This window comes from Canis lupus, chromosome 28 (assembly GCF_048164855.1).
Source record: "Canis lupus baileyi chromosome 28, mCanLup2.hap1, whole genome shotgun sequence".
Lineage (NCBI taxonomy): Eukaryota > Metazoa > Chordata > Mammalia > Carnivora > Canidae > Canis > Canis lupus.
The window spans coordinates 25738742-25763915 of NC_132865.1; the positions used below are offsets into that span (position 1 = coordinate 25738742).

The following is a 25174-nucleotide window of genomic DNA, read 5'->3' on the forward strand; positions in this document are numbered from 1 at the left end:
AAAAGCAGATAATAAGAACGGTTGGCAAGGAGATACAGAGAAATTAGAATCCTCATACTGCTGGTAGGAATGTAAAATGGTGCAGCCACTTGGGAAAACAGTCTGGGAGTTCCTTAAAAGGTTTAACGTGGTTACAACCAAGCAATTCTACTCTTAGGTATGTACTTAAGAGAAATGAAACCTATCCATACAAAACTTGTACACAAATGGTCATAATAGCATTATTTATAATAGTCAAAAGTGGAAACAACCCAAAATTTCCATCAACTGATGATTGGATAAGTAAGATTTAGTATATCCGTACAATGGAGTATGTTTGGCAATAAAAAGGAATGAAGTACTAGTACATGCCATATCATGCATGAACCTTGAAAATATGCTGCATGAAATAAACTAGTCACAGTAGACCATATGTTATTCCATTTACATGAATGTCATGGAATAGGCATACCTATATATAGAGAGAAGTATTGACTAGAGCTGGGAGTTAGGGCAGGGGGAGGAAATGAGAATGACTGCTAATGGGTTTGGATTTTTGGGGGGGAGTGATGAAAATGTTCTAAAAGTGATTATGGTAATGGTTGCACAATTCTGTGAATATACTGAAAATCATTCAGTTGTATACTTACAAGTGAATTGTATGTGAATTATCTCTCAGTAGAGCCATTGTAGTTTTTAAAATATTACCTGTGTTATCCTTTTTTAGGAAGTAGTTTAGAGCTCTGAAGTAAGAACATCTGAGATCAAATTTTGGTTCTACGACCTACTGCCTGTGTGACTTCTAAGTCTCAGTTTCTTAATTAATAAAGTGGGTATTATAATTTCAGGGTAGTTAGGACCAAATGAGATCATGCACAAAAAGCAGTTACCAAAGGACCTGGTACTTAATAAATAATTAGCTAATAGTTTGTTATTATAATATCAGCTGTTATTTGCAGAATAATTAAAATTCTTTTGACTCTAACAACCATTTGAAATGGGTCATTGTCAGAAAATTATTTTACTTTTCAAAATACAGTTCCTTCAGATATTTGTGGCAAAGTTTTTTATTTTTTAAAATTTCATTTCTTTCTTTGAGTAATCTCTACACCCAACATGGGGCTCCAACTTTTGATCCTGAGATCAAGAGTTGCATGTTCCTCTGCCAGGTGCACCTCACCCCTTTTGTTTAGGACAGATGGATGTGGCAAATCATTATTATTATCTTGTAATCAGAGAATCAAAGTATATCAAGCCCTCCTCACCCCAAAAACACATATACCCATATCCTCCAAAAACTGGAATGTGTTTCTCTTACTTTTTTCAAATTCACCCTAACAAACAGATGGTTATATCAACATTAGAACAGAAATATTTCCCAAAATATCTAGACTATTAATATTTCTATTCTTTATAATTGGAAAGATATTTTAAAGTTCTTTTGCTTAAAATGTAAGTTTCCTTGCAGGTCTTTATACAGAGATAAATGCAGACATGAATGACAAATTTAGTTTTATTTTATTTTTTTATTTTGTTATTTACTTTTAAAGATTTTATTTATTTATTCATGAGAGACAGAGAGAGAGAGGCAGAGACAGAGAGGGAGAGAGAGAGAGAGGCAGAGACACAGGCAGAGGGAGAAGCAGGCTCCATGCAGGGAGCCCGATGTGGGACTCCATCCCAGGACTCCGGGATCATGCCCTGGACCAAAGGCAGGCGCCAAACCGCTGAGCCACCCAGGGATCCCCCACAAATTTGGTTTTAAAACTTGTATAGGTATCTTTCATCTTATGTTGAGTTTTGTTTGAGTTTGAACTTTATGAAAATGAAAATTATGCTTTATTTATACATTCTCTATGATTTGCTTCTTTTATGCAACACTTTTTCAGATTCATTCATGTTGATGGATTCAAGTACCATTCATTCATTTTCACTACTATATTCTGTTTTATCATTTTAATATTATTCACCCATTATGCATTTATGTGTTTTTTTTTGATGTAAGGAAGAATGTAGCTCTAAATATTAGTATACATATTTTTTGGTGTATATATGTGATGGAATTGTTATGTGATAGAGGAATTTTAATACACTTTGATTCTTAAAATTCAAAAGACTATTTAAGTTATATGAAACCTGAATGATTATGCTTAGAGGGAGCACAACCCATAACATTGATTTTTTTACATTGATTTTTTAATACATATTTTAAATGTATTTAATAATGTAAAAGGTCTAGAAACTATAGAAATGGGAAACATCACCTATAATTTTTAAATATTTGCCTTATATGTATGTGTTTTGGCTTGATTATAATTATAGTGCTTAGATTTGTTTCCTGCTATTCATGCACATTTTGCTATATATGTGAAGCATCATAGGTTTCTTATTTATATCAATTATTAATAGCTGCATATTAATAGGTAGACCATAATTTTCTTAACCATTCTCTTCTTGATGAAAGCTTAACTTAGATTGTTTTCTGTGTTTCATTGTAAATACTCTGATGAACATGTGTGGGACTAGGATTCTTTCCAGGGATGGCCAAGAGAAAGCATCACAGTAGCAGTCTGGAGACAATTACAAAACTATTTTTGATCTAATAGAGGAACCAAAACTATTGACTGCCTGATTTATATTAGGCACTTGTAGTACATGCTTTACATGTTTTCTCATTTAATCCTCAAATAATCAGTGAAGTGAATAGTATATCCATCATTATACTTACCTGATTGTATTATAATCTGTTTGGACCTGTCTCCTAAGAATTACATTTTATTTGAGTCTTCAGGGTCTATTTTAGTTAGACCAATAGTGGCACATTGTGGCACATAGTGAGACTCAATAGATGTTATCCATTGAAATGACTGTTTGAAAGTTTTGCCTAGGGTTATCCCTGGACTTAATCATTCAAAATTCTCTTCTTTGTTACCTTGTTTCTTTTTTCTTTTCTTTTCTTTTTCTTTTTCTTTTTCTTTTTTTCTTTTTCTTCTTTTTTCTTTTCTCTTTTCTTTCTTTTCTTTCTTTCTTTTTTTTTTTGTTACCTTGTTTCTTGATCCAGGTTTTACGGATCTCTGAGATAGGGGATTGGTAATAAGTGGATTCCAGGGTTGTGGCCTGAAGTGCACTATTTAGACCACATCTCTGATTTTAAGTTTTGTCTGTCTCTTTTTTATCGGTTACCTCTGCCAAAAATTTTCTGTCAAGAGGAAATCTTAGTTAGATTTGTATTAATGGATACTTATCACTGATGAATGTTTATTTAAAATTACTGTATGTTCTTTATTCATTTGGGGTTTAGTTCTTTTCTCTTGTTATTTGGAATATTCACAGTGAGATATATTAGAACCACTCTGTAGCTTCTTTCAGAGGAGGGAGGAAAAACTATTCTTGATAACCTACAAAGCTGGAGACTAACTAAATGCCCACTAAGCATTCCAGAGTTCACTCATCCTTCACCTCTGTATTTGTATAGCATTAACAGTTCCATTCATTTTTAACTAGTTTGCTTTTGCCTTTATATATTTTGCCATATATATACCCTTTTGCAGCATACGTTATTAAGAGTTCTCTATTTCATGGCTTCTACACTGGGCATGAAGCCTACTTCCAAAAAAATAAAGTAAGAGTTCTGTACTTCATCTTTCTTTTGGTGTTAACATAGAAAATCTTTGGTTTTATAAAATTTGAAAACCTCTATTTTTGCATACTTGGAGTATACTTTGATTAACAAATTTAAAATGTAAGGATATTGAGTAGTTTAAAATACAATTTTCTTATACACAAGCTGGAAAAAGTATAAAACTTTGGAATACCAGATAGTGAGACCAAGGTCCTCCACTAGAAAATAAAGAGCAGCCTGCTTTTAAGTTCTTCTATTGCATCATTAGTTGATTGTGAGAAGTAAAAATTGCAGGAGTCATTTGAGGAGCATCTGTAAGTCAGGCTTATTTTGGTGTTTGTGACTTACCAGAGAGGAATAAGAGGAGTAATAAGAAATACAACTATTTCAAAATTATTGAATTAAGATCTTTTTCATTATTGTGACCAAGTGTCACTTCTTACAGTTATACCAAAGACACAGTGCATTAATGTTTCCTAAATATGCCCTCATAATTACTACTTTAACTATGGAATTTCTTATTTTGAAAGTTTATATCTTATTTTGAAAGTTTATATCTTTTATATTTGTGAAAGATATACCTAAAGTACACTGAGAAAACTGTTTATTCTACTATTCTATAATTCAGTAGAATTCCTTATGATTTTTAATTCACACTGTACAGCACACTTTGCCCTTATAGGTATTTTTACAAAGCTTTAAAGTTTTTTTTTTTAAGATTTTATTTATTTACTCACAAAAGACACACAGAGAGAGCAGAGGGAGAAGCAGGCTCCATGCAAGGAGCCCAATGTGGTACTCGATCCCGGGACTCCGGGATCACGCCCTGGGCTGAAGGCGGCGCTAAACCGCTGAGCCACCCGGGCTGCCCCAAAGTTTTAAATTTGAATTAGCAAATGAAAGTATATTTTCTTGTCGCTTTACTGTAAGCAGTTGTTTTAATAACACTGTTGCTAGTGTTTTCTCATAGCTTAGCTGTTTGTTTCAAGCCCTTTTCCTAACTTTGTAATAGGTTAATGGTATTTGTAAAAAAAACCAAAACCTCACAGTTTCTCCTGGGGAACTACAGTAAGGTTTGTCATGATATTTCTTTTTTTAAATATTATTAAATTATATTAATAAATATAATAAATTATTTTTAAGTTAGTTTTGTTTTCAAAACTGTTCTGGATATTGTTGAAAATTCACTATTTCAACTATAATTGTGTTTACTATATAAGTACGACTTTAAAATGTTAAATACCTTTTTTCCCTTTCTTTAGGTATGGCTGATGGCAAGCATTGTACTTTTCCACATCTGCCTGGCAAAACCTTTGTCTATAATGCTTCTGAAGATAGACTGGAATTGTGTGTGGATGCTGCAGGACATTTCCCCATCGGTCCTGATGTTGAAGATTTAGTTAAAGAGGCTGTAAGTCAGGTTCGAGCAGAGGCTACTACAAGAAGTAGAGAATCAAGTCCCTCACATGGGCTATTAAAACTAGGTAGTGGTGGAGTAGTGAAAAAGAAATCAGAGCAGCTTCATAATGTAACTGCCTTTCAGGGAAAAGGGCATTCTCTAGGAACTGCATCTAGTAACCCACACCTTGATTCAAGAGCTAGGGAAGCCCCAGTTGTAAGGAAGCATAATACAGGGACAGACTTTAGTAATAGTTCCATTAAAATAGAGCCTTCTGTATTCACAGCTGCTCCTAGTAATAGTGAGCTTATTCGAATAGCTCCTGGAGTAGTTACAATGAGAGACAGCAGGCAGCTTGATCCTGATTTGGTTGAGGCCCAGCGAAAAAAATTGCAGGAAATGGTTTCTTCCATCCAAGCTTCGATGGACAAGCATTTGCGGGATCAAAGTACAGAGCAGTCACCATCTGATCTTCCTCAAAGAAAAGTAGAAGTTGTAAGTTCTTCTGTGAAGTCTGGGAGTCTTCAGACTGGCTTACCTGAATCTTTTTCTTTAACTGGTGGCACTGAAAATTTGAATACAGAAACAACTGATAGCTGTGTGGCAGAGGCCCTGGGAGCTGCATTTGCCACAAGGTCAAAAGCACAAAAGGGAAATTCAGTGGAGGAGCCTGAAGAGATGGATAGTCAAGATGCTGAGATGACAAACACAACTGAGCCAATGGATCACTCTTGATTTAATTAGAGGCTAATAAAGGCAGAATGTTTATTGTGAATATGTAACATTTGTTGGCTGGGCCACATAACTTGATTAGTCATAAAAAATCTTGTACGTATATAATTCAAAGATTATATCTTGTTATTCAGTGCATGACAGCAAGTGTGTGATTGGCAATAGCTTTTAATATACTGCTGCCCAGGCTGGCTCTGAATTCCTATAAATTAGTTATTAGATCTGCTGAATTTCTTCCATACATGTGGTTCTTTGGAAGTTTTTTGTAATTTTAATTCCATGAAAGTCTTAATGTTTCAAACATGAAAATTCTCTTGCTAATGTTTGATTTCCTGAAAAGGCTAGAACTGAGGGGGGAATGAGATTTTGCTAACATCGATGTCATCAAGGTAACCATTCCACATATTTGAGTGTCAAAAGATTTATGTAAATTTAAAGGTTATCTGAACTAAATTGTATTTTAAAATTCATAGAAGGATTTATTAGAGACAGATCCGACATTTCCGTGAACGTAAACACATTCATAGAGATACATATTCTTGATGAAAATATCTTGAGAATAGAGTGTAATGATATAACATTTTGCTGACTTGAGCAAGGCTGGGGGAAAATATCTATTCTAGAATGATAAAGTCAATGTGATTCAGTAATGTTGCTGTCTGAGCCAACACAGCCAATTGTGTGCTCTGTTGTTGATAAAATGTTACCATTATTTTTTTAATCCTGGCCTGGTCAAGTACCACTGAATTTTTTTTTTTCCTTAATCTTGAGAAAAGTTGATTGCAAAGTGTGGTAGAAAATATAAAAATAATGGTAGCAGTAGTTAATCTCTAATTTTCAGAGTTTGTCAGATTCACAGAGAATTTATATATAAGAATTTATCTTTATGAATGAGTTACATTGTTCTACAATTTTGATCAATGGTATTTAAGCTTATATATGCTAAGTGTCTTTGAGCCCCTTTGAACCAAAAAATGTTTCCTTTTTTCCTTAGCATCCATAAGATTTTCTTTATTTGTTGGCTTCACTTGGATTTGGATGCAAATTTTACTACATCAGACCCTGATCAACTGGGCATTTGCTTAAATAGTGTATTCATCAAATCTTTAGTGCCAGTTTCCTCAAAAAGCAGCTTTCATGCTTATTATCTTAAAGACAAAGAATGTTTATCCTGAGATTGGTATTGCACTATTTTATCCTGTTCTGCAAATCTGTATTCTGAAATGTACATTTCAATCCATCTTTTTCTTTTGTTCACTGAAATTAAGTTGAATTTGAATGGATGAAAGACAAAATGTATGTTAATACAATCTCTTATCTAGAGCATTAAAGCCTGGCTGTCTCTGTTTGCACATGTAACAGATGCAGAACTGTGTTTGCAGTCTAAGAAAATTTACATCAGAAAGTATATTATTAGATGTTTCAAAATTTCAACCTGTTGATTTATAATGAACATAGGCAGTATTTTGACTTGTGTTTCCAAAGAGAGGGAGGTTTTGGATTTCTTTCTATGAAAGTATCTCTGACTTAATCCATTTACTAAATGAATTACTCCATTCGAATAAGGAAAGAATGGAGAATCTAGACATTTTGCAGGTGATATCTGAGCAAGATATATATTTGGGTTAGTTTTATCACATCACATTTTAAACCATATTTTATCTCAATTCTTCTAAATTTACTACCAATTATCTTAATATGTTAAGAGCAGGAAAATTTTGGACTTCTGTATTGTGCACTCATTTTGCATAAAGAACTACAGCTACCAAATAATATTTCCCATTTAGTTATATAGGTGCTTCTGTGTATTAATCTAAAAATTACAAATACCACTAACCACTATAATTATTTTTGGCTTTTTCAGCCACTGAAACTGGCTTTTTCTTATTAATTTAAATACAGAAAAACTGTTTAACAAGCAAATGCACTGCTTCCAGGTAAACGATATAATCACCTTTTCTTTAACAAATATTTTCTTCACCTGTGGCTTGGCATGTTTAGTTAATAACTGACAAATATACTCTCATAGCATATAGTAAAAATATCAGAAATAAATTTTATCTTCCTATTAAATACTTGCATTTAGTCAAATTAGAGTGCACTTGTGAACATTAGAAGGCCTTTAATCTCTGATCACACTATTAGTTTCTTTTGCCACAGCAATGCTATTTAGAAGACAGGTAGGTATGAATAATAATAGTTTGGGTTCTCCTTTGATAAAGAATAAAAGGCTTGATTTTGAGAATGGTCGGATTTTTTGAAATTATTTTAAATCTGCTGAAATTCGTTTGGGGTAATTAGTAGTTTTTGAGAAGTGGGCCAGGTATCAACCTCACAAAGAAGTTTTAGAAACAGTTTTTCTTAATTTTCATCCTTTGTTGTTCCATATGGTTATCATAATCAAATACATGACTACAGAATTCTAATTTTTTAGTGCTGCCATTTGTGACCACCACAACTTTGAATTCAAGCTAGAGATCATAATCAATTAAAATATTTTTTTGCCCTAGAAGTAACATAACTCCATCTTATAATTTAATTTGTGATGTTTCACTTGAAGTAAAATTGTAAATTTTAGTAATCCATTTTATAGGTAATACCAAGTTTGAATTGATGACCCAAAGTCCAGGTAGAGTTGAAGGTAGTGTATGTGTAGAATATTGGTAATGAGAAATGGTTGAAATTGAAGAACACGAGACACTGCCAAATATTATGAGCTAGAATATAATGAACTACAAGGGAATGGTTACTCAGGAACTAGTTAAAGAGCAAACCCAAGGCCTGTTTTTTCCCCTTTCACTATGTTTCAAGTATTTTATTGGGACATGTTAGGATAAAGACCTGAGAAATTTAGCAAATACTACTGACTGTGAAATTTGCTTTATATCTTCTGATGATTTTTAGTTTGGTTTTTACAATCAAGCCTACTGCTTGCAATTAAGATACCAATCTGAAATGCATCTGTGAATCCCAGCCACAGGTCCTTATTGCCATTATTTTTAAGTATCTAACTTAATTTGAAATGAGCAGACTTTTGCATATGGTCTCTTACCTCAGGGAAGATCACTTGCTAGCAACTCATATATTACTAATGACAGGTTTTTGAGAATTGTACTGACATCACATGTTAGCTACTAAATGCAAATTTACAACTATTATTTTATGTAGTTGCCTACTAATACTGGCTGCTAGTGAACATTTCTTTAAAAATTTAGAGGTCACTAATAACTAATCTTTAGGTATGAAGTTAACTCATAACTTCTGTCATTAATTATGCTTTGGTCAATATAGCAACAATATACTGTGTTTATTTCAGCATATCAACACAGTTTTGTCTTCATTTTTCAATAGAAGTTTGAATTGGCCTACACTTAAAATACTGCAGAGTAGATTTTGAGTTTCATGATTCCCAAAACAAGGCTTCCATATTAAGATTTTCATAAAAACCTTTGCAAAATTGAATTAAACTCCATTCAGTATGAATTTTAAATGACCTTTTATCACGGTAGTAGTGAAATACATACTCTATGTAAGTTGGGTAGATACATTCTACAGTTCATGGTTACCATATAATTTAACAAAATTGTACATCGTCAAGACTCTTCATAGTTAACATAAGATAATTTTCAAACCAGAACTATTCATTTGAAAACATACCATAGTAGAATGTTTACTTAAGAAATAAAATAAAGAGCTATTGTAAGATTTGTAGCTAACTGTAAGTTCTGCCACTCTTAATAATTCTTTGAGATGCTAAGTGTTTCAATTCATATTTAATGATAATTAAATCGTGGAAATTTTAAAGTTTGTTCCAAAATAGCAGAAATTGTAAAAATTGTGAATTACTGGAGAAAATGCCATTACTTGTATATCTGACATTTAATTTTTTAAATTATGGAGTCTACATGCTTTTGTAGTATAATATTAATACAATGATTATTCTCTTGTAAAAGAAAAGGAAAACTAGTAAAAAAAAGTTTTAGTTGATGTTATCTGCTTGTGAGTATCAATTACTTAGTATTAAAATTTGAAGGTATTGCATACTTTTCTTGAGAATGCACAAGTCCCTTCCTGAGCCTTTATGCCTGTGGTAGGGCAATAAAAGACTGAAAAGGTTATCATTATTTTCAGGTTTATTGGACTTGAAGACTTAGTGCCAAGAGCTAGAAAGTCTACTTTTTTTGGAGGGAAATACTCTTTAGAATATGTAAAAATAAGTGATAATGTAAATATTTAGAAAAATTACATAGCAAGTGCTTTAACTGCTCAATTAAATAGTATAAATGTTCTATCATCCCTAAGGCACTGGCTGTTACCCGTTATTTTCTGATTCTGCTGTTGCTGTATATATTACATTTGAGTAATAAATAATTGGTAATAGTGTATTATAACTATATAGTGTTCTACAGCACACCTCACTGTACAGTATTTGAAGTTTTCTTTTATATTAATAAAACTATAAGTTAATACATACTGATTTTCCCCTCGACTTCTCCACATTAGCTTTTTAAAATAACTTTTTATGCTTGAGTTTCCTGGAATTATACTTTAATAATATAATGCATGAAAATATAGTTCAGTTTTGTGAAGGAATTCCTAATGTAGTACAGGTCTTTTTAAAATTTCCTTTAGTGGGACATCATCTAGGAATAGGAATTTCTCCCCTTTACTGTGATCTCAACATAAATGAAATGGATTCAGTTAGAAAAGAATAAGCAAAATTCCTTTAGACATTTTACATAAATGTAATGCGTACTGAATATTTAAACAAAACACATGTTGTAATAGAGAACTTAGTTTTGTGCTGGTTTTTCAAAAATACTGATTAGAGATAATGAGGGAAAGAAGGGAAATCTAGAAAATAGTAACAACATTTGTATGGCTTAGCAATCAAAATGACAGATTTACTTTTAAGTTTTAATGTGTGTGCTCAATATCCATTTTGTTAGAGTAGACTTGTTTAACTTAGTGAGAGCAGAGCCTCAGACCCTTGACTTTTAGAGTTGAGTCTTGGGACACTGCTTACTGTGTGATCTCTGTGCTTCAGTTTCCTCTCTAGTAGAATGATGAGGATATCTACTCCTGGGGTTGTTGTGAGGGTTAAATGAGTTAACACGTATCTGATGATTAGAACAGTGCCGACATACAGTAAACATTCACATGTTTACTATTACTGTTATTTACATATCAAAATAATTCAGTTGACATTAAAATGGATAAATCCTCATAGATATGGCACACATTATTTAAATAATTTATTAGGTAAAAACTTGCTTTGTGTCCACAGTTAATGAGCTAAAAACTGGTTTCTATGTTCAAATATTAATGCAAGAGCTTAATGACCACATGCAATACTGAAAATCTGGAGAACTGACAGTCTGTACTCTGTGACTAACTTGTTCTGTGACCTAAGGCAGGCAAGTCATGGAGCCTTTCAAGGCCTCCGTTTCTACTATAACCTTTTGGTTGTTTAGTTGTTACCCTCTTGTGCTGATCGTGTCATCATGGGGTCACTTGCTGATGGCATAGTGCTGATGGGACAAGTGACATTGGTGTGGGCTTTAAACTAAACATAATTAGCTTTGCTTTATGCTTTGGTTGGCTACACTTGTCCCAAATTTGGACTTGAGGTCTTGTACATGGGTCCTACTGGTCACATACCATATAATTTGGAGCTCTCAAAAACTTCAGTGAATAAGATAAACATCCTACTTACATACTTCAGTATGGATTTTATTTTTATTGACTGGCTTTTTGACCCCAGTAACTGCAATTATGACTGCATAGTTGATTGTTTCTAATCATTAAAAATGTATACAGAAAAATCAAAGTCTTTAATTCATTTTCTAAACTATGTATGGTATACTGAGGTGAAAAACTTACAGGCTCTTTAAACTTGCACTCTTTCCTCGTTGGAACTAAATCTGTTTTTGGTCCATTTGTCATACCACATAAATCTTTCGAAAAACAAATTGTGTGGGAATCTGGGAAGATTATTCCTGTTTGTCAGTTCCATGTATAAAGTAACATGTATAGTATGAGATCTCCCTGTAAAATAATGACTTATATTTGATATATGGAATCAACATTATATACTTGAACCACTCATTCATTTAATCCGTTTGTTAAGCACTGATCAAAAGCTGAGCTTCTGTTCTAGGAACTAGGGGAACAGTTATGAGACAAATTCCATGTAGCTTAGAGCTACATCCCAATAATGGAAACAAGCAATAAACACATTCATAATAACTATCATTTAGTGACCATTTCCCTGTATGTAGACAATAGGTGAAACACAACATGCAATAATTCCTTTAACCCTCAAAACAACTCTTTGCGGTTGGATAACATCATTGTTTTCATCTTTCAGGAAAAGGCTCAGTAGATTAGGCAGTTTACCCAAATCCTGGACTTAATAGGTGTCAGAGCTGAATTTAAACCTAAATGTTTATGACTCCATAGCCTAAGTTCTTAACCTGAGGGCTATATTTGTAATTTAGCAAAGGAGTAAAATTTGGTGGTCACATAAGTCTTAAACATCTGTTGTTAAATCTAGCTTGTTTTCAGGTACACCAATCTGGTGTGAAATGATTTCAATGTGTACTACCTGGCTTTAATTTCACTTCCTACAATTTCCCTGCCTGAACCCCAGTCCTCCACTTCAAGTTCTTCCTTCCTTGGGTTTATTTTCTTCCTCCAAGTTTGGAGGTGATTTAAAGAAGGATTTCATAATTTCTTAGATGATTGATCTGGGTAAATTTGAGATTCATTGGTTAGATAAAACTCCCAACTCTCTCATTTCAAGAACCTGGAATAATTGTCATTTACTAAGCAGGTCTGTTGCTTTAGTGGGAAGGCTCTCCAAAGGTGATGTTTCTCAAAAGACAGTGCATGGGCTACTTTTATCACATCTTGAAAGCATTTCTATGAAATCTGTCATGTGCCAGGTACTCTGGTACACATAAGGAATAATAAAATGGCAAGAAAGATTCTTCCTGACATCATTTTTAATGAAGGAGAGAGTCATTTAGGGGCACTTCGGTGACTCAGTCAAGTGTCTACCTTCGTCTCAAGTCATGATTCATGATCTTAGGGTCCTGGGATCAAGACCCGCATCAGGCTCCCTACTTGGAGAGTCTGCTTCTCCCTCTTCTCTGCCTCCTCCTCACTGCTCGTGTTCTGTCTCTCTTTCTCAAAGTCTTTTAAAAAATTTCAAAACTATATAGAAAGACACCCAGTTTCTCCATCCCGATTACTTAATCAACTATTTCTATTTAGGTGGTTACCTCCCTAACGGGTCTAATCTCTTGATTTGTCAACTTTAGACAGTATTTGATTCTTCCATTATGAAAGATGAGCGCCCTTGCTCTCTTTAGATCATCTTTCTAGCTTCATATAATATCCTAAGTCTGCTTATTGAGCTATCAACTTTAGATATTATCTCAACTTTCCAGTATGTAAAATGAAGAAATTATCATTTCTATACTTTATAATATCCCTTATCCTCCCATTCTGCTTTCTATTTTTATTAGCTATACTATTATGTAGTCTGGGTTTATAGCATTCAAAATGTGTTGTATAGCCATAATTGCTTTAAAAGTAATCTATTGTTTGAAAACAGGTGAGGTGATCCCAAATGTCAAAATGAGAAGGATTTTCTGAAACTCCAACTAGAAGTTAGAACTTTCTCAAGGCATATTATAAAAGAAACAGATTTGTGTTTTAAAAGATCCTTCATATGGCCAAGTGGAGGATACAGTGGATTGAACAAGATTAGAGGAGGAGAGATCAGTTAAAAGACTTGCTATAATTGGAGAGAGATGAGAGCCTGAACTGAACCACTGGCAGTGGCGATATCAAGATGTTGGAGAGACGGTAAAAAGGTCAATCTAGACTCTCAGGTTTTAAGTTAAGAGGCTGGAAGGTGGTGCTGCTAATTTAGAATAGGATACAGGAGTAATTACAGATTGGTGGAAAGGGAGTGAATTTCATTTGGGGACATGTTGAATGTTGGGAGTTAGATGTAGTTCAGGAGAGGGGCCGGGGTTGCATGTGAAGATCTGTGAATCCTAGGATGTGACTGAAATTATAGAAGGGGTTGAGATGGCCTAGGAAGAGACTGTACAGTGAGAAGACAGTTATATGCAATTTGGGAGTATGCCAACATTTAAGGAGCTGGCAGATGAACAGGGACAACCAAAACACTTTGAGGTATGGCAATTATGGAGCTGAGGACACAGAAATTGAGGGATACAAGTTTCAAATAAAAGGAAGTAATAAAAATGCTGTAGAGGGCAGCCCCAGTGGCGCAGCGGTTTGGCGCCGCCTGCAGCCTGGGGTGTGATCCTGGAGACCCAGGATCGAGTCCCGCATGGGGCTCCCCACAGGGAGCCTGCTTATGCCTCTGCCTGTGTCTCTGCCTCTCTCTCTCTGGGCCTATGAATGAATAAATAAAGTCTTTAAAAATAAATAAATAAAATCTTTAAAAAAAATGCTGTAGAAAGTTCAGGTAAAATGAATTTCTTTCAAGTGTCCATTGGATTTAACGGCCACAATTTCAATGGATGGTGGTAAAGTTTAGATTATAAGAGTACTGAAGACTGATGGCTAGAGAAGTCAAGACACCTTTGAAGTTTAGCTGAAAGGGAAGATAGCAGATACAGGTTTATGGGATGGATGGATCAATGGATGGATGGATATATTTAGATCAATATTTTCAAATCTACTGGAGCCAGTGTCCCCTTTTTATAACAATATATTCTGCTCCCTATGCCCTACTAAAGTGATATTCATAGACAACAAATTTCTTAATCGTTTTAATGCTCTCCCAAAATGTGGAGAAACAGAAGAGATTTATAATAAAGCTCATTAGGCACAACTAATCCAGCTGACGGATATCAGTGGGCTGTATTTCTGTCTCAAAAGCTTGAGGTGAGTTACCCTCAGTGGTAAGATTTTCTAAAATGAGAAAACAACTCTTGATCAGGTCTGAACAAAATAAAATAGAATCTTCCCCTGGTTTACATACAGTTGTATTTCTGGAAATAGTGTATTTTAAAGCTACAAAAAACAAAAACCCAACACTTGTGCACTTGTATTTAAAAGTTGATCCTGGTTTAAACAATTATGATCAATTTTTTCACTTATGTTACTGTCTGATTGAATGTTGTATGGAACTCAGGATAATTCTTCCTTGTGCAAAACTGTTTCAAACATTACAAGTCTTGTGTTCCTTAGAACTGGCACTCTAAATGCCAATAATGATCTTCAATAACCACACATTCCCCGAAAATCTTACAAATTCATTGTTCCCTTTGGGAGTGCCTGGATGTACTGGGCCAGGAGAGCAGGGGAAGCTGAAAAAAAAAAAAAAAAAAAGATATTATCTCTGATTAAGGTGGAAGGTGATAAAATTGAAAGTAAAGGTAGAAAGATTAGAATTAAAGATCATATCTTGGCCCATGTCATGTTTCCCACAGATAAGCAAGTCCTGCTTTAAGGATTTTGTGGTATCCTTATTTTTTATTTCTCTTATTTAATGCCCCGAGTTCTCGCTCTCTTTAATTTTATTATTGAGAGACACAGAGAGGCAGAGACACAGGCAGAGACAGAAGCAGGCTCCCTGTGGGGAGCCCCATGCGGGACTTGATCCTAGGATCCTGGGATCACTACCTGAGCCAAAGGCAGATGCTCAACTACTGAGCCACCTAGGTGCTCCTGAACACCCTCTCTCTTAATCTGGGGTTCCTAGCCTTCATTTTGAACCCTCAGTTAGTAGGCTCATTTTTTTTCAAATGAGTGCTAAATTTTGAACACTATGAAATATCACCTTCTGAAGAGAAAGCACTACTTTTATCATTATAGGCCAAAAATGTTGAAAGAAGGTGTAGTTTCCTATTCTGTAACAAATTACTACAAACTCGGTGGCTTAAAACAATACAAACTTAATATTCCAAAGTTCTGGAAGTCAGAATTTCAAAGAGAATCTCCTTTAGCTAAAATCTGAGAAGAGAATCATTTTCTTGATTTATTTAATAGCTTCTACAGGCTGCCCACATTCCTTGGTTCATGACCTCTTTTTCCATTTTCAAAGCTAACAGTAGAGCATTTCCAAATCTATCTCAGGCTCTCCTGCTCCTCTCTTCCATTCTTAAGGACTTTGTGATTACATTGGTCCCTTCGGAATAATCCAAACTAATATACCCATGGCAAGATCCTTAATTTAATCATAACTGCAAAGTCCCTTTTGCTATTAAGGTATTATATTCATAGATTCTGGGAACAAGGACATAGATATTTTTGAGGGGGCCACTCTATCTACTATAAGAGTAGAGCAAAGAATATTGGTTTGAAATAGGGACACTTTATTTTTGTTTATTTTTTTATTTTTAAAAAAGATTTTATTTATTCATGAGAGAGAGAGAGAGAGAGAATGACAGAGACACAGGCAGAGGGAGAAGCAGGCTCCCCTCAGGGAGCCCGATGTGGGACTCGATCCCTGAACTCCAGGATCAGGCCCTGAGCTGAAAGCAGAGCTCAACCGCTGAGCCATCCAGGCATCCCAGAACACTTTATTTAAAAACAAAACAAAACCTTTTATTTAAATTCCAGTTAACACAGTGTACTATGAGTTTCAGGTGTACAATATTATTGTACATGGTTCAACACTTCCATATGACACCTAGTGCCCATCACAAATGCACTCCTTAATCCCCATCACCTATTTAACCCATCACCCCACCTGGCTCCTGAAAGAGGAACACTATTTTTTTTTATTTTTAATTTAATTTAATTTAATTTAATTTAATTTATTCATTCATGAGAAACACAGAGGGAGGCAGAGACATAGGCAGAAGGAGAAGCAAGCTCCCTATGGGGAGCCTGATGTGGGACTCGAGTCCAGGACCCCAGATCACAACTCAGGGTATTGCTTTCCAGGTGCCCTAATAGGGACACTTAAAACATTTTTTTCTCTTATGTTTGTTTTTTCCTTGGAGATCAACCACTCTTATTTTTGCCTTTAAAAGCCAAACTAAGAATTCTATAGCACCTTATGACACTATGATTTCTATCTATAATTTCCATCAAACTTAAAATAGCATCCTAAATGTAGAGATTACCGAAATACACTGGTAATGGGAGAGGTTGGAACAGACATTTATGTATCCAAGATATAATTCTAAACCTGATTTTTGTTTTCAGACTGAGCACAAAATATATATGGTTTCATCATTTCCGCCAAAACATATTAATTTAGCATTATCAATATTGGAGCAAATTTTATATAACTTTTTTTTTTTTTTTTTATGATAGTCACAGAGAGAGAGAGAGAGAGAGAGGCAGAGACACAGGCAGAGGGAGAAGTAGGCTCCATGCACCGGGAGCCTGATGTGGGATTCGATTCCGGGTCTCCAGGATCGCGCCCTGGGCCAAAGGCAGGCGCCAAACCGCTGCGCCACCCAGGGATCCCTATATAACATACTTAAGCTTTTTCTTTGCATTGCCAGCTTTTTAAAATTTAAATTCTATTTTTTATATTTTTAAAGGTTTTATATATTTGAGAGGGAGCGAGCCAGCAAGTAAGTATGAGCGGAGCAGGGGAGAGGCAGAAGGAGAGGGAGAGGGATGCCTGGGTGGCTCAGCGGTTGAGCGTCTGCCTTTGGCTCAGAGGGTGATCCTGGGGCCCCAGGATCGAGTCCCATATCGGGCTCCCCTCATGGAGCCTGCTTCTCCTTCTGCCTGTGTCTCTGCCTCTCTCATTCTCTGTGTCTCTCATGAATGAATAAATAAAATCTTAAAAAAAAAAAAAAAAAAAAAAGGAGAGGGAGAAGCAGACGCCCCATTGAATAGGAAACCCAACATGGTTCCTTGATCCCATGACCCTGAGATCATGACCTGAGCCAAAGGCAGACACTCAACTGACTGAGCCATCCAGGCGCCCCTTCAGTTCATTTTTTAAATTAAAAAATAAAATAAACAAGAATTTATGCTTTAAAAGTCAAATAATCCAAAAATACATAGGGTAAAAAGTTAAAGCCTGCCCTGCTCCCATCTCATCCCTCTTGCCAAAATAAAACACTGCTAAACAGTTTGGTGTGCAGTCCATAGACCATTTTCTATAATGTTAGACACATACATACACCCTGAGGCCTTATATACATAAATAACATTAATCATACAGTTTTGCTATCAGCTTTTTTCTACACCATACTATAGCACATCCATACTATACTGATAGTTAGATGCTCATGGATATTAGGGTAGTAGAGTGATTGGGAACTTTGTTTCTAATTCAAATCTTGGTCCACTATATGCCCTTGAACAAATTAACCTTTTGGTGCCCTATTTTTCTCATTTATAAAGTAGATGAAAATAATAGTACCTATCTCACAGGATTAAGACGAATGCATGTGAAACACCTAGAAGGGCCCAGTAGTGTAATAACCATTTAATGGCACTATCTTAATATTACAGTATTTTTATTGCCTATATAATTGTTCTTTTCTTTTAAACTAGTCTCAAAATGTGAATACTTCCATATTAGGGTTTTAATGAAATACTATGAGCATTGAAATACATCTTTTTTGCTTGCATTGAATTATAGTATATTAAGAAACAATGTCTGTCATAGGCTATGCACATCTTTACAGCTTCTGCTTAGTACTGCTTTCCAAAAAGATACCAGTTTCAGTACTAACATCAAGGACCTATTCAAACTTTGTTTGCAGGATTTAGAAACACTTTGCTACTTTAGTAGTCATAAAATGGCATTTCAATTTTAATTTATACTTTTTATGAACATATTTATTCACATGCTTATTATTTCCCTTTGCTTATTCATTGTATACTGATTGTATTTGAGCATAATGATGTATTACTATTCTAGAGACTGGGATTCTAGCAACAAATGCAACAGACAAAAATCTATTTATGGGAATGATAGACATGGCTCTATTAAAAGTATAGTCTCGGGATCCCTGGGTGGCACAGCGGTTTGGCGCCTGCCTTTTGGCCCAGGGCGCGATCCTGGAGACCTGGGATCGAATCCCACGTCAGGCTCCCGGTGCATGGGGCCTGCTTCTCCCTCTGCCTATGTCTCTGCCTCTCTCTCTCTCTGCGTGTGACTATCATAAATAAAAAAAAAAAATTAAAAGTATAGTCTCTCAGGTACTATATTAAGCCAGCAAAAGTTTTTCAAACAACCTAAGTAAATCTTGGGAGTATTTGGCCTTTGTTGGAGAGTAAGTTGGTATAGCCATGGGAAGGATGAACATGGTGCACTTTACTGCTCATTTATTTAATAATAATGAAGCAATTTAGCAGTTTATTTAAAGATTTAGAATAAGAAAGTAAATTAGTACATATTTTTAAAATCATTTTTATAGGGGCACCTGGGTGGCTGAGTTGGAATGGCATGTAACTCTTGATCTCCGGCTTGTGAGTTTGAGCCCCACATTGGGTGTAGAGATTAAGAAAATTAATTAAAGGGGCACCTGGGTGGCTCAGTGGTTGAGTGTCTGCCTTCAGCTCAGGTCATGATCCCAGGGTCCCAGGACTGAGTCCCACATTGGGCTTACCACAGGAAGCCTGCTTCTCCCTCTGCCTATGTCTCTGCCTCTATGTCTCCCATGAATAAATAAATACAATCTTTAAAAAAATTAATTAAAAAAGAAAATATTGGGATGCCTGGGTGGCGCAGCGGTTTGGCGCCTGCCTTTGGCCCAGGGCGCGATCCTGGAGACCTGGGATCGAATCCCACATCGGGCTCCCGGTGCATGGAGCCTGCTTCTCCCTCTGCCTGTGTCTCTGCCTCTCTCTCTCTCTGTGTGTGACTATCATAAATAAATTAAAAAAAAATTTAATCAAAAAAGAAAATATTTAAAAAATCATTTTTATAACTAAAAATTGGAATATATTTGTCATGGAGTAGAAAGTTTTACATGAGTTTTTAAAAGATAAAACAGCTTTTAGAGAAATTCCCAACACTAGTCCCCAGTCTGTCTTCCCTTGGTATTTAATCCCCTATACCTCAGTGGAAAAACTTGAGAAGTTTTAACAGACTATTCAAAACCAACTCTCAGGGATTGAGAAATGTGATAATGAGAACATCCCTTTGAGTGTTTTCAGTTTTTGGTAATTACAAATAAAGCCACCATAAATATTTGTTTTCCAAAGTGTCTGTCCTATTTGCATTTCTATCACCAATGCATGAAAGTTGTATTTGTTCAGCATCTTCACCTTTACCAACACTTGTATGTTTAGCCATTTTTGTCTCCCTCATTCTAGTAGCTGTGTGGTAGTATCTCACTGTGGTTTTGATTTGCATTTCTCTAATGATTAATGATGTGGAGCATCTTTTCATGTGGCTTATTTGCCATTTGTATATCTTTTTTGGTGAAGTGTCTGCTCTTATCTTTTGCCCATTTTTTCCATTGCTCCCCTCCCCCATAATTGTTTTGAGAATTCTTTATATTCTGAATAAAAACTTTTAAAAATGTATACTTTGCTATAAAAAAAAACCCCAACTGTCAATTACATTCGAGTGTGTATTCAAATGACTGTGATCTACTTTCATTGCTCACCGTTTTTTAAATAAGTGATTTGAAAATAAATAAAAATTAAAAAAAATTAAAAAAAATTAAAAAAAAAAAAAAAGGGATCCCTGGGTGGCGCAGCAGTTTAGCGCCTGCCTTTGGCCCGGGGCGCGATCCTGGAGACCGGGATCGAATCCCACATCGGGCTCCCGGTGCATGGAGCCTGCTTCTCCCTCTGCCTGTGTCTCTGCCTCTCTCTCTCTCTCTCTGTGTGTGACTATCATAAATAAATAAAAATTTAAAAAAAAATTAAAAAAAAAGTGATTTGAGTGATTTTGGAATGCGACCTTTCTGAGGAATTACATTTTTATCTAACTTTAAAATTAGGGGTAGTTTACTGTCAAAATCTAAAATACCTGCCTTCAAGTTCTAAAAAAGCATTCTGTACAAAAAGCCTAATTTATAGCAGAAACTATTCCTGTTAGAATATAAATAAGCTGAGTAACGTATGACCCAGGAGTAAATCAGAAATCAGTTTTCAAATGACATTCCTTTCTTAATTAGGTTAAAAAAAAAGTGAACGAGCAACACAATAAGGAATGATATAAAAAGGTAAGTTTTACCGTCCCAGGACCCATACCTTGAGAAAAAGGAACTATAAAAAGGCGTTTTAAGTTTTGAAGTAGTGCTTGCAAGCTCCTCTTCAATTCACATTCGCACCTGCATCTCTGATTTGCAAAAATTGATGCGTTAACATTTCAAAATAGCAAAATGTAAGTTTGTTTTAATAACATGTGGTTTAGTGCTCTCTGCAGTAGAGCATGTTACCTTGCAAATTTGGATCCTTTACCATTTCTAGTTGTTACTGTAATCTACTTTAATGTGATCTCATCCGAACAGTTCCTAGTTTTTAGACTTGAAACCTGTGGAGCAGCTTCCACTGCTGGCAACTCCTTCCGTGCAATTCTCCCCTCCTCCTGTCTCTCGTGTGAAGGAAGGTCACCTTCTACAGTGGACTACCACACACGGACTTATCCAGGCGCAATTCCCAGTCCGCTCCTGTCTTTCTGCACTGTTCTCCCGGATCAGGGTTCCCTCATCGCGCATCAAGGATCCCCCCTGGACCGAGCAAAGGGGTTAAGCACTGCGACGACCGCACGCAGACTTGGCTTATTTCCTTTTTCTGTGTCAAGCACGACTCCAGCTAAAAACTTTTCTTCATCTGTCGCTCCTGCTCCTTCTTGATATTCGGCTTCCTGCCACAGTCTTCGCTACTCCAGGAACTATGATGTCTGGGCAAAAAACAGCTCACATTCTTTGCTTAAGCAGTAACGGCCGCGCAAATTTTATGGTTAGATTGGTCTCAAGTCCGAAGACCGCGCCTCCTAACTAACGAGGCGGGATACGCACGAGGAGTTAGGAGTGGAGGAGCTGAGGCTGAAAGAAGGCTGCGAGGACTGCCTGGCGGGGACGCCCAACCCCCAGGGACTGGGTCCGCGCACCCCGCGAAGTTTGCGCTCGCCGCAGCTTCCGGACCGTCTCCAGGCGAGCCCCGGAACTCGCTTTCCCAGCACGCCCCGCGCGGTGCGGCGCTCGGCGCGCTCCGGGTCCCGTCGAGGCGAGAGCCGCGGGCCCGCCCTGCGGCCCCACCCCCTGACTCCCAGCTCCTTCCCCGACTCCCGCGAGTTCCAGTCCCGACTTCCAGCTCCCCGGCCCCGCCCCCAGTCGCGCGCGCTCTCCCCGCCCCGCCCCCGTCCCCCCGCGTGCGGCCGCTACAGCCAATGAGGTTCGGGGCCGCGTGCGCAGATTCAAACGGCGGCTCTTGAGGGAGGCTGGGCGCGAGATTCGGCGGTGCGGACAAAACCCTGCAGGAGGCTGCGAGCCCTGCAGAGCTGCTCGCTGCGGGCTGAGGGCGGGGGTCGGCGCCCGCCGCGGAGCTGAGCTGGGACGGCTGTGTAGAGGCTGAGAGGCGGCGGGAGGGGCCGGCGGAGGGCGGGAGCGCGCCTGCTGACATGTTGGGGGCGTCCCTGACCGGGCCGGGCCGGAGCTAGGAGCGGCGCTGCGGGCCGGGGGCGGGTCACGGTCCGCCCCTCCGTCCCTCCGTCCCTGCGTCCTGCCCTGCCGGGGACGTGCGTTCCACTCTCGGTCGCCGCGGACAGGGGGCGAGGAAAGCGGCCGGAGGGTCGGGGACGAGGAGCGTTCGCTCGAGGCTGGAGGAGGCTGAGCTGCGTCCCCGCCCAGCCCGCGCCTATGCGGTACTTGAAGGATGGCGAAGAGGTCGCGCAGGTGGGTGACATCCCTTTCACTCAGGCCTGTTGGCACAGTCTCGGCTCAGATCCTTTTCCCTTTCCCAGTGCTTCCCCGTTAGGCCGTCGCCAACTGGGGCAGAGCTATTCCTTCCCGTGCCCCACAGGCGCTCCGGCCCGGCCAGCCGGATCGGAGCCGTGACGTGTGGAGAGTTGGGGACCACTGTGCTTAAGGCGCAGAAAGTGAGTAACTAATGCCCGGATTGCTCTTTTTGAGTCGATTCTCCCCACAGCGCACGTCCAGACCTCAGTCTCTCACAGCCACTTCTTGGTCGCGGTTTCTTGCCAGGTAAGTCTGTGCGCTTTCAGGGAGGACCCTCCGCGTGTCAAAGTGCTGATGTGCAGCCCGGACGGCATGAAAATGCTGTTCGGGGAGACTCCTTTCTTCTGAATTACTCCATCAGTTAAAGTAGGAACTCTGTGATAAACCTGCACTGGGACCCCTCTGCCATCTTTGCTACCTTGACAGGTATGGAAAAATCCTCTGGGCAATAGCTGAGGAGAGAGGACCTTTTTGGTGTTTTCTGTAATTAGCATTCCCATGTTCTTAGCTTTATTCATGTATTTTTAATATCTTCTGCTGGGAAGATGCCACACTGTTACTACCAGTGGCTTGATCTTAAAACAATGTTTGATTCACTGAATATTTTTCGTGCCCATGTTTGGCTCTGTCTGTAACTAAGTGTTGGCCCAGAGAGGTAGGGCATATTTTTTTTTGTTGGAGAACTTGCTAGGAGGAATTTACTCATCTAATTTTTATTTATATGTTACTATAGTAGCTACATATAAATGGTGTGTAGTAACCACTTAGATGACAAAAACAAAAAACAAAAAAAAAAAAAAAACAAAGGTGTCTTTTGTCAGTAGTATTAAATAAACCTGAGAAGATGTTTGGCAGGATTTCCAAATGTTTTTGTTTATCTAGGTCCACAGCCTTAAAGTCCTAACTAGAGATGTATTTCCTAAGTTGAAATTTAGTACTAGGATTCATTCAGTGTAGGGGTTTGTTAAAAGTTGGCAATAACTACAGATATTTGTTGCTGTATTAATTTATTACAGCATCCGCTGTACATAAGGTATTTTTGCAGAAATCAGCATAAAATAATTAAGCCCTTTTTAGGCTTATTTTGTGGCAACTACAGAGTAGGTCAGACTCTTGAGGTGGAACAAATATATATACATACACTCATAGAAACCCACCTGTCCTAGATAAAGATTTTCAGATTGTCACTAGTGATATATTGGATTAGATAATTCTTTGTAGTGAGGGGCTGCCCTATGCTTTGCAGTATGTTTGACAGCATCCCTGGCCTCTGTCCAGTAGATGCCAGTAACACCCTGTTTCTCCCAGTTGTGACGATCAAATGTCTCCATATGCCACCAAATGTGTGTCAAGGCGGGGGGGGTGGGGGGGTGGGGGTGGGGGTGGTGGTGGTGCAAAATCACCCAGGTGAGAATCACTGCTCTAATTAACTTCTTAATCTTCAGAAAAGATAGATCCCCTGTAATTATAATTACTGAGGTACTGGTTTAGGCCTTTTCTTTTGGATTTTTAAAGATATGAAATTTTTAAAATAAAATAACCTCATTAAGCAAGGTAACAAAGTGGCTCCGTCAACTCAAAAACAGAAATTTGTTTATGTTCATTGTGTGGCATCATCTGCCTATCAGTATTATTGATGTTAATCCTTTCTGAAAGAGTGTCTTAGCTAATACTATCATCATCATTTAGTTATGGTTAGACACTGATGCTTGAATGTCCTGCAGTTGATTTTGTCTGTTCATTTCATAGTTTTTGTATGCTTCATAATAATAGACTAAGAAAGGAGAAGTGATTTAATGACTAATTTGCCTGTGTAAGTTATTTTCTTTTATTGACAATATTGTGAGCTTTGAGAGCTAAACGTGACAATATTGTGAACTTTGAGAGCTAAACGTTAATTGTACTGTTCATTTTTGTTCCATGTCACCTGTATGTATTGAAATGTATTATAGAGTGATTTAAAAAGTCATAAGGCTGGAGTAATTAAATGCAGTGGGATGAAGCTATGCTTCTTATGGGGAGTTTAGAGGTAGAGGATGTGGTGAGAAATTATCTCCAAATGGTGTATATCTTAGAGTCTTCATATTTGAATGTGTTTTATGTTCTAAATTATATATTTTTTGTATATGAAAATACATTTTATCTTAAAAGATAAAAGAATGTGAGATGTTTTGAAGGCGAAATTATTGGTCTCGCCTCTTGGCTAAATATCTTAGTAATAAATAGGAACCTAATTTATAGTTGAATGAGAAAGGAAATTAAATTTAGTCAATTTAAGATCTCTACTATACAACTACTTAAGTATTTGAGTGAAAACTCTACTTTGCAGTATAAAAGTTTTACATAAGACTATGGGCATAAATCCTTTAATATGCCTTTTTCTGTATGATATGAAAAAAAGGTTAAAAAAAAAACTGTTACCTTAGGGTGAAAGAACTGGAGGATGTTGGCTCTTTTGATTTTTGTTTAAGATAGGTATAGTATCTCTGATCTAGATTTACATAAAGGAAAAGGCTCATTTTGTGTTGTGACTTTAAATAGTTTTAGATCCCATTGGGT

General features: G+C 37.1%; 2 protein-coding genes and 1 long non-coding RNA gene across 6 annotated transcripts in view; 2 read left to right on the top strand and 1 right to left on the bottom strand.

Moving 5' to 3' along the window:
* The window catches only part of VCPIP1 (valosin containing protein interacting protein 1), a 30444-nt gene extending 20720 nt beyond the window's left edge, over positions 1-9724 (top strand). For both annotated transcript variants that reach the window (XM_072804391.1, XM_072804392.1), the window contains one exon: positions 4864-9724. In XM_072804391.1, the coding sequence (XP_072660492.1) occupies positions 4864-5735 (872 nt within the window). In that variant the 3' untranslated portion in view covers positions 5736-9724. The remainder of the gene's footprint in view (positions 1-4863) is intronic.
* Positions 6409-21931, bottom strand: LOC140620313 (uncharacterized). 2 transcript variants are annotated; one of them, XR_012020095.1, is made up of 3 exons: positions 21095-21843; positions 20907-20994; positions 6409-15088 (listed from the first exon to the last, which is right to left on the bottom strand). It is a non-coding gene; the product is annotated as an uncharacterized lncRNA (long non-coding RNA). The 2 variants fall into 2 exon arrangements; XR_012020094.1 differs by having other exon boundaries at positions 20907-21931.
* Positions 21932-22076: 145 nt separating this feature from the next.
* The window catches only part of MYBL1 (MYB proto-oncogene like 1), a 35013-nt gene continuing 31915 nt past the window's right edge, over positions 22077-25174 (top strand). For both annotated transcript variants that reach the window (XM_072804403.1, XM_072804404.1), the window contains exon 1: positions 22077-22552. In XM_072804403.1, coding sequence (XP_072660504.1) covers positions 22533-22552 — 20 coding nt within the window. In that variant the 5' untranslated portion in view covers positions 22077-22532. The remainder of the gene's footprint in view (positions 22553-25174) is intronic.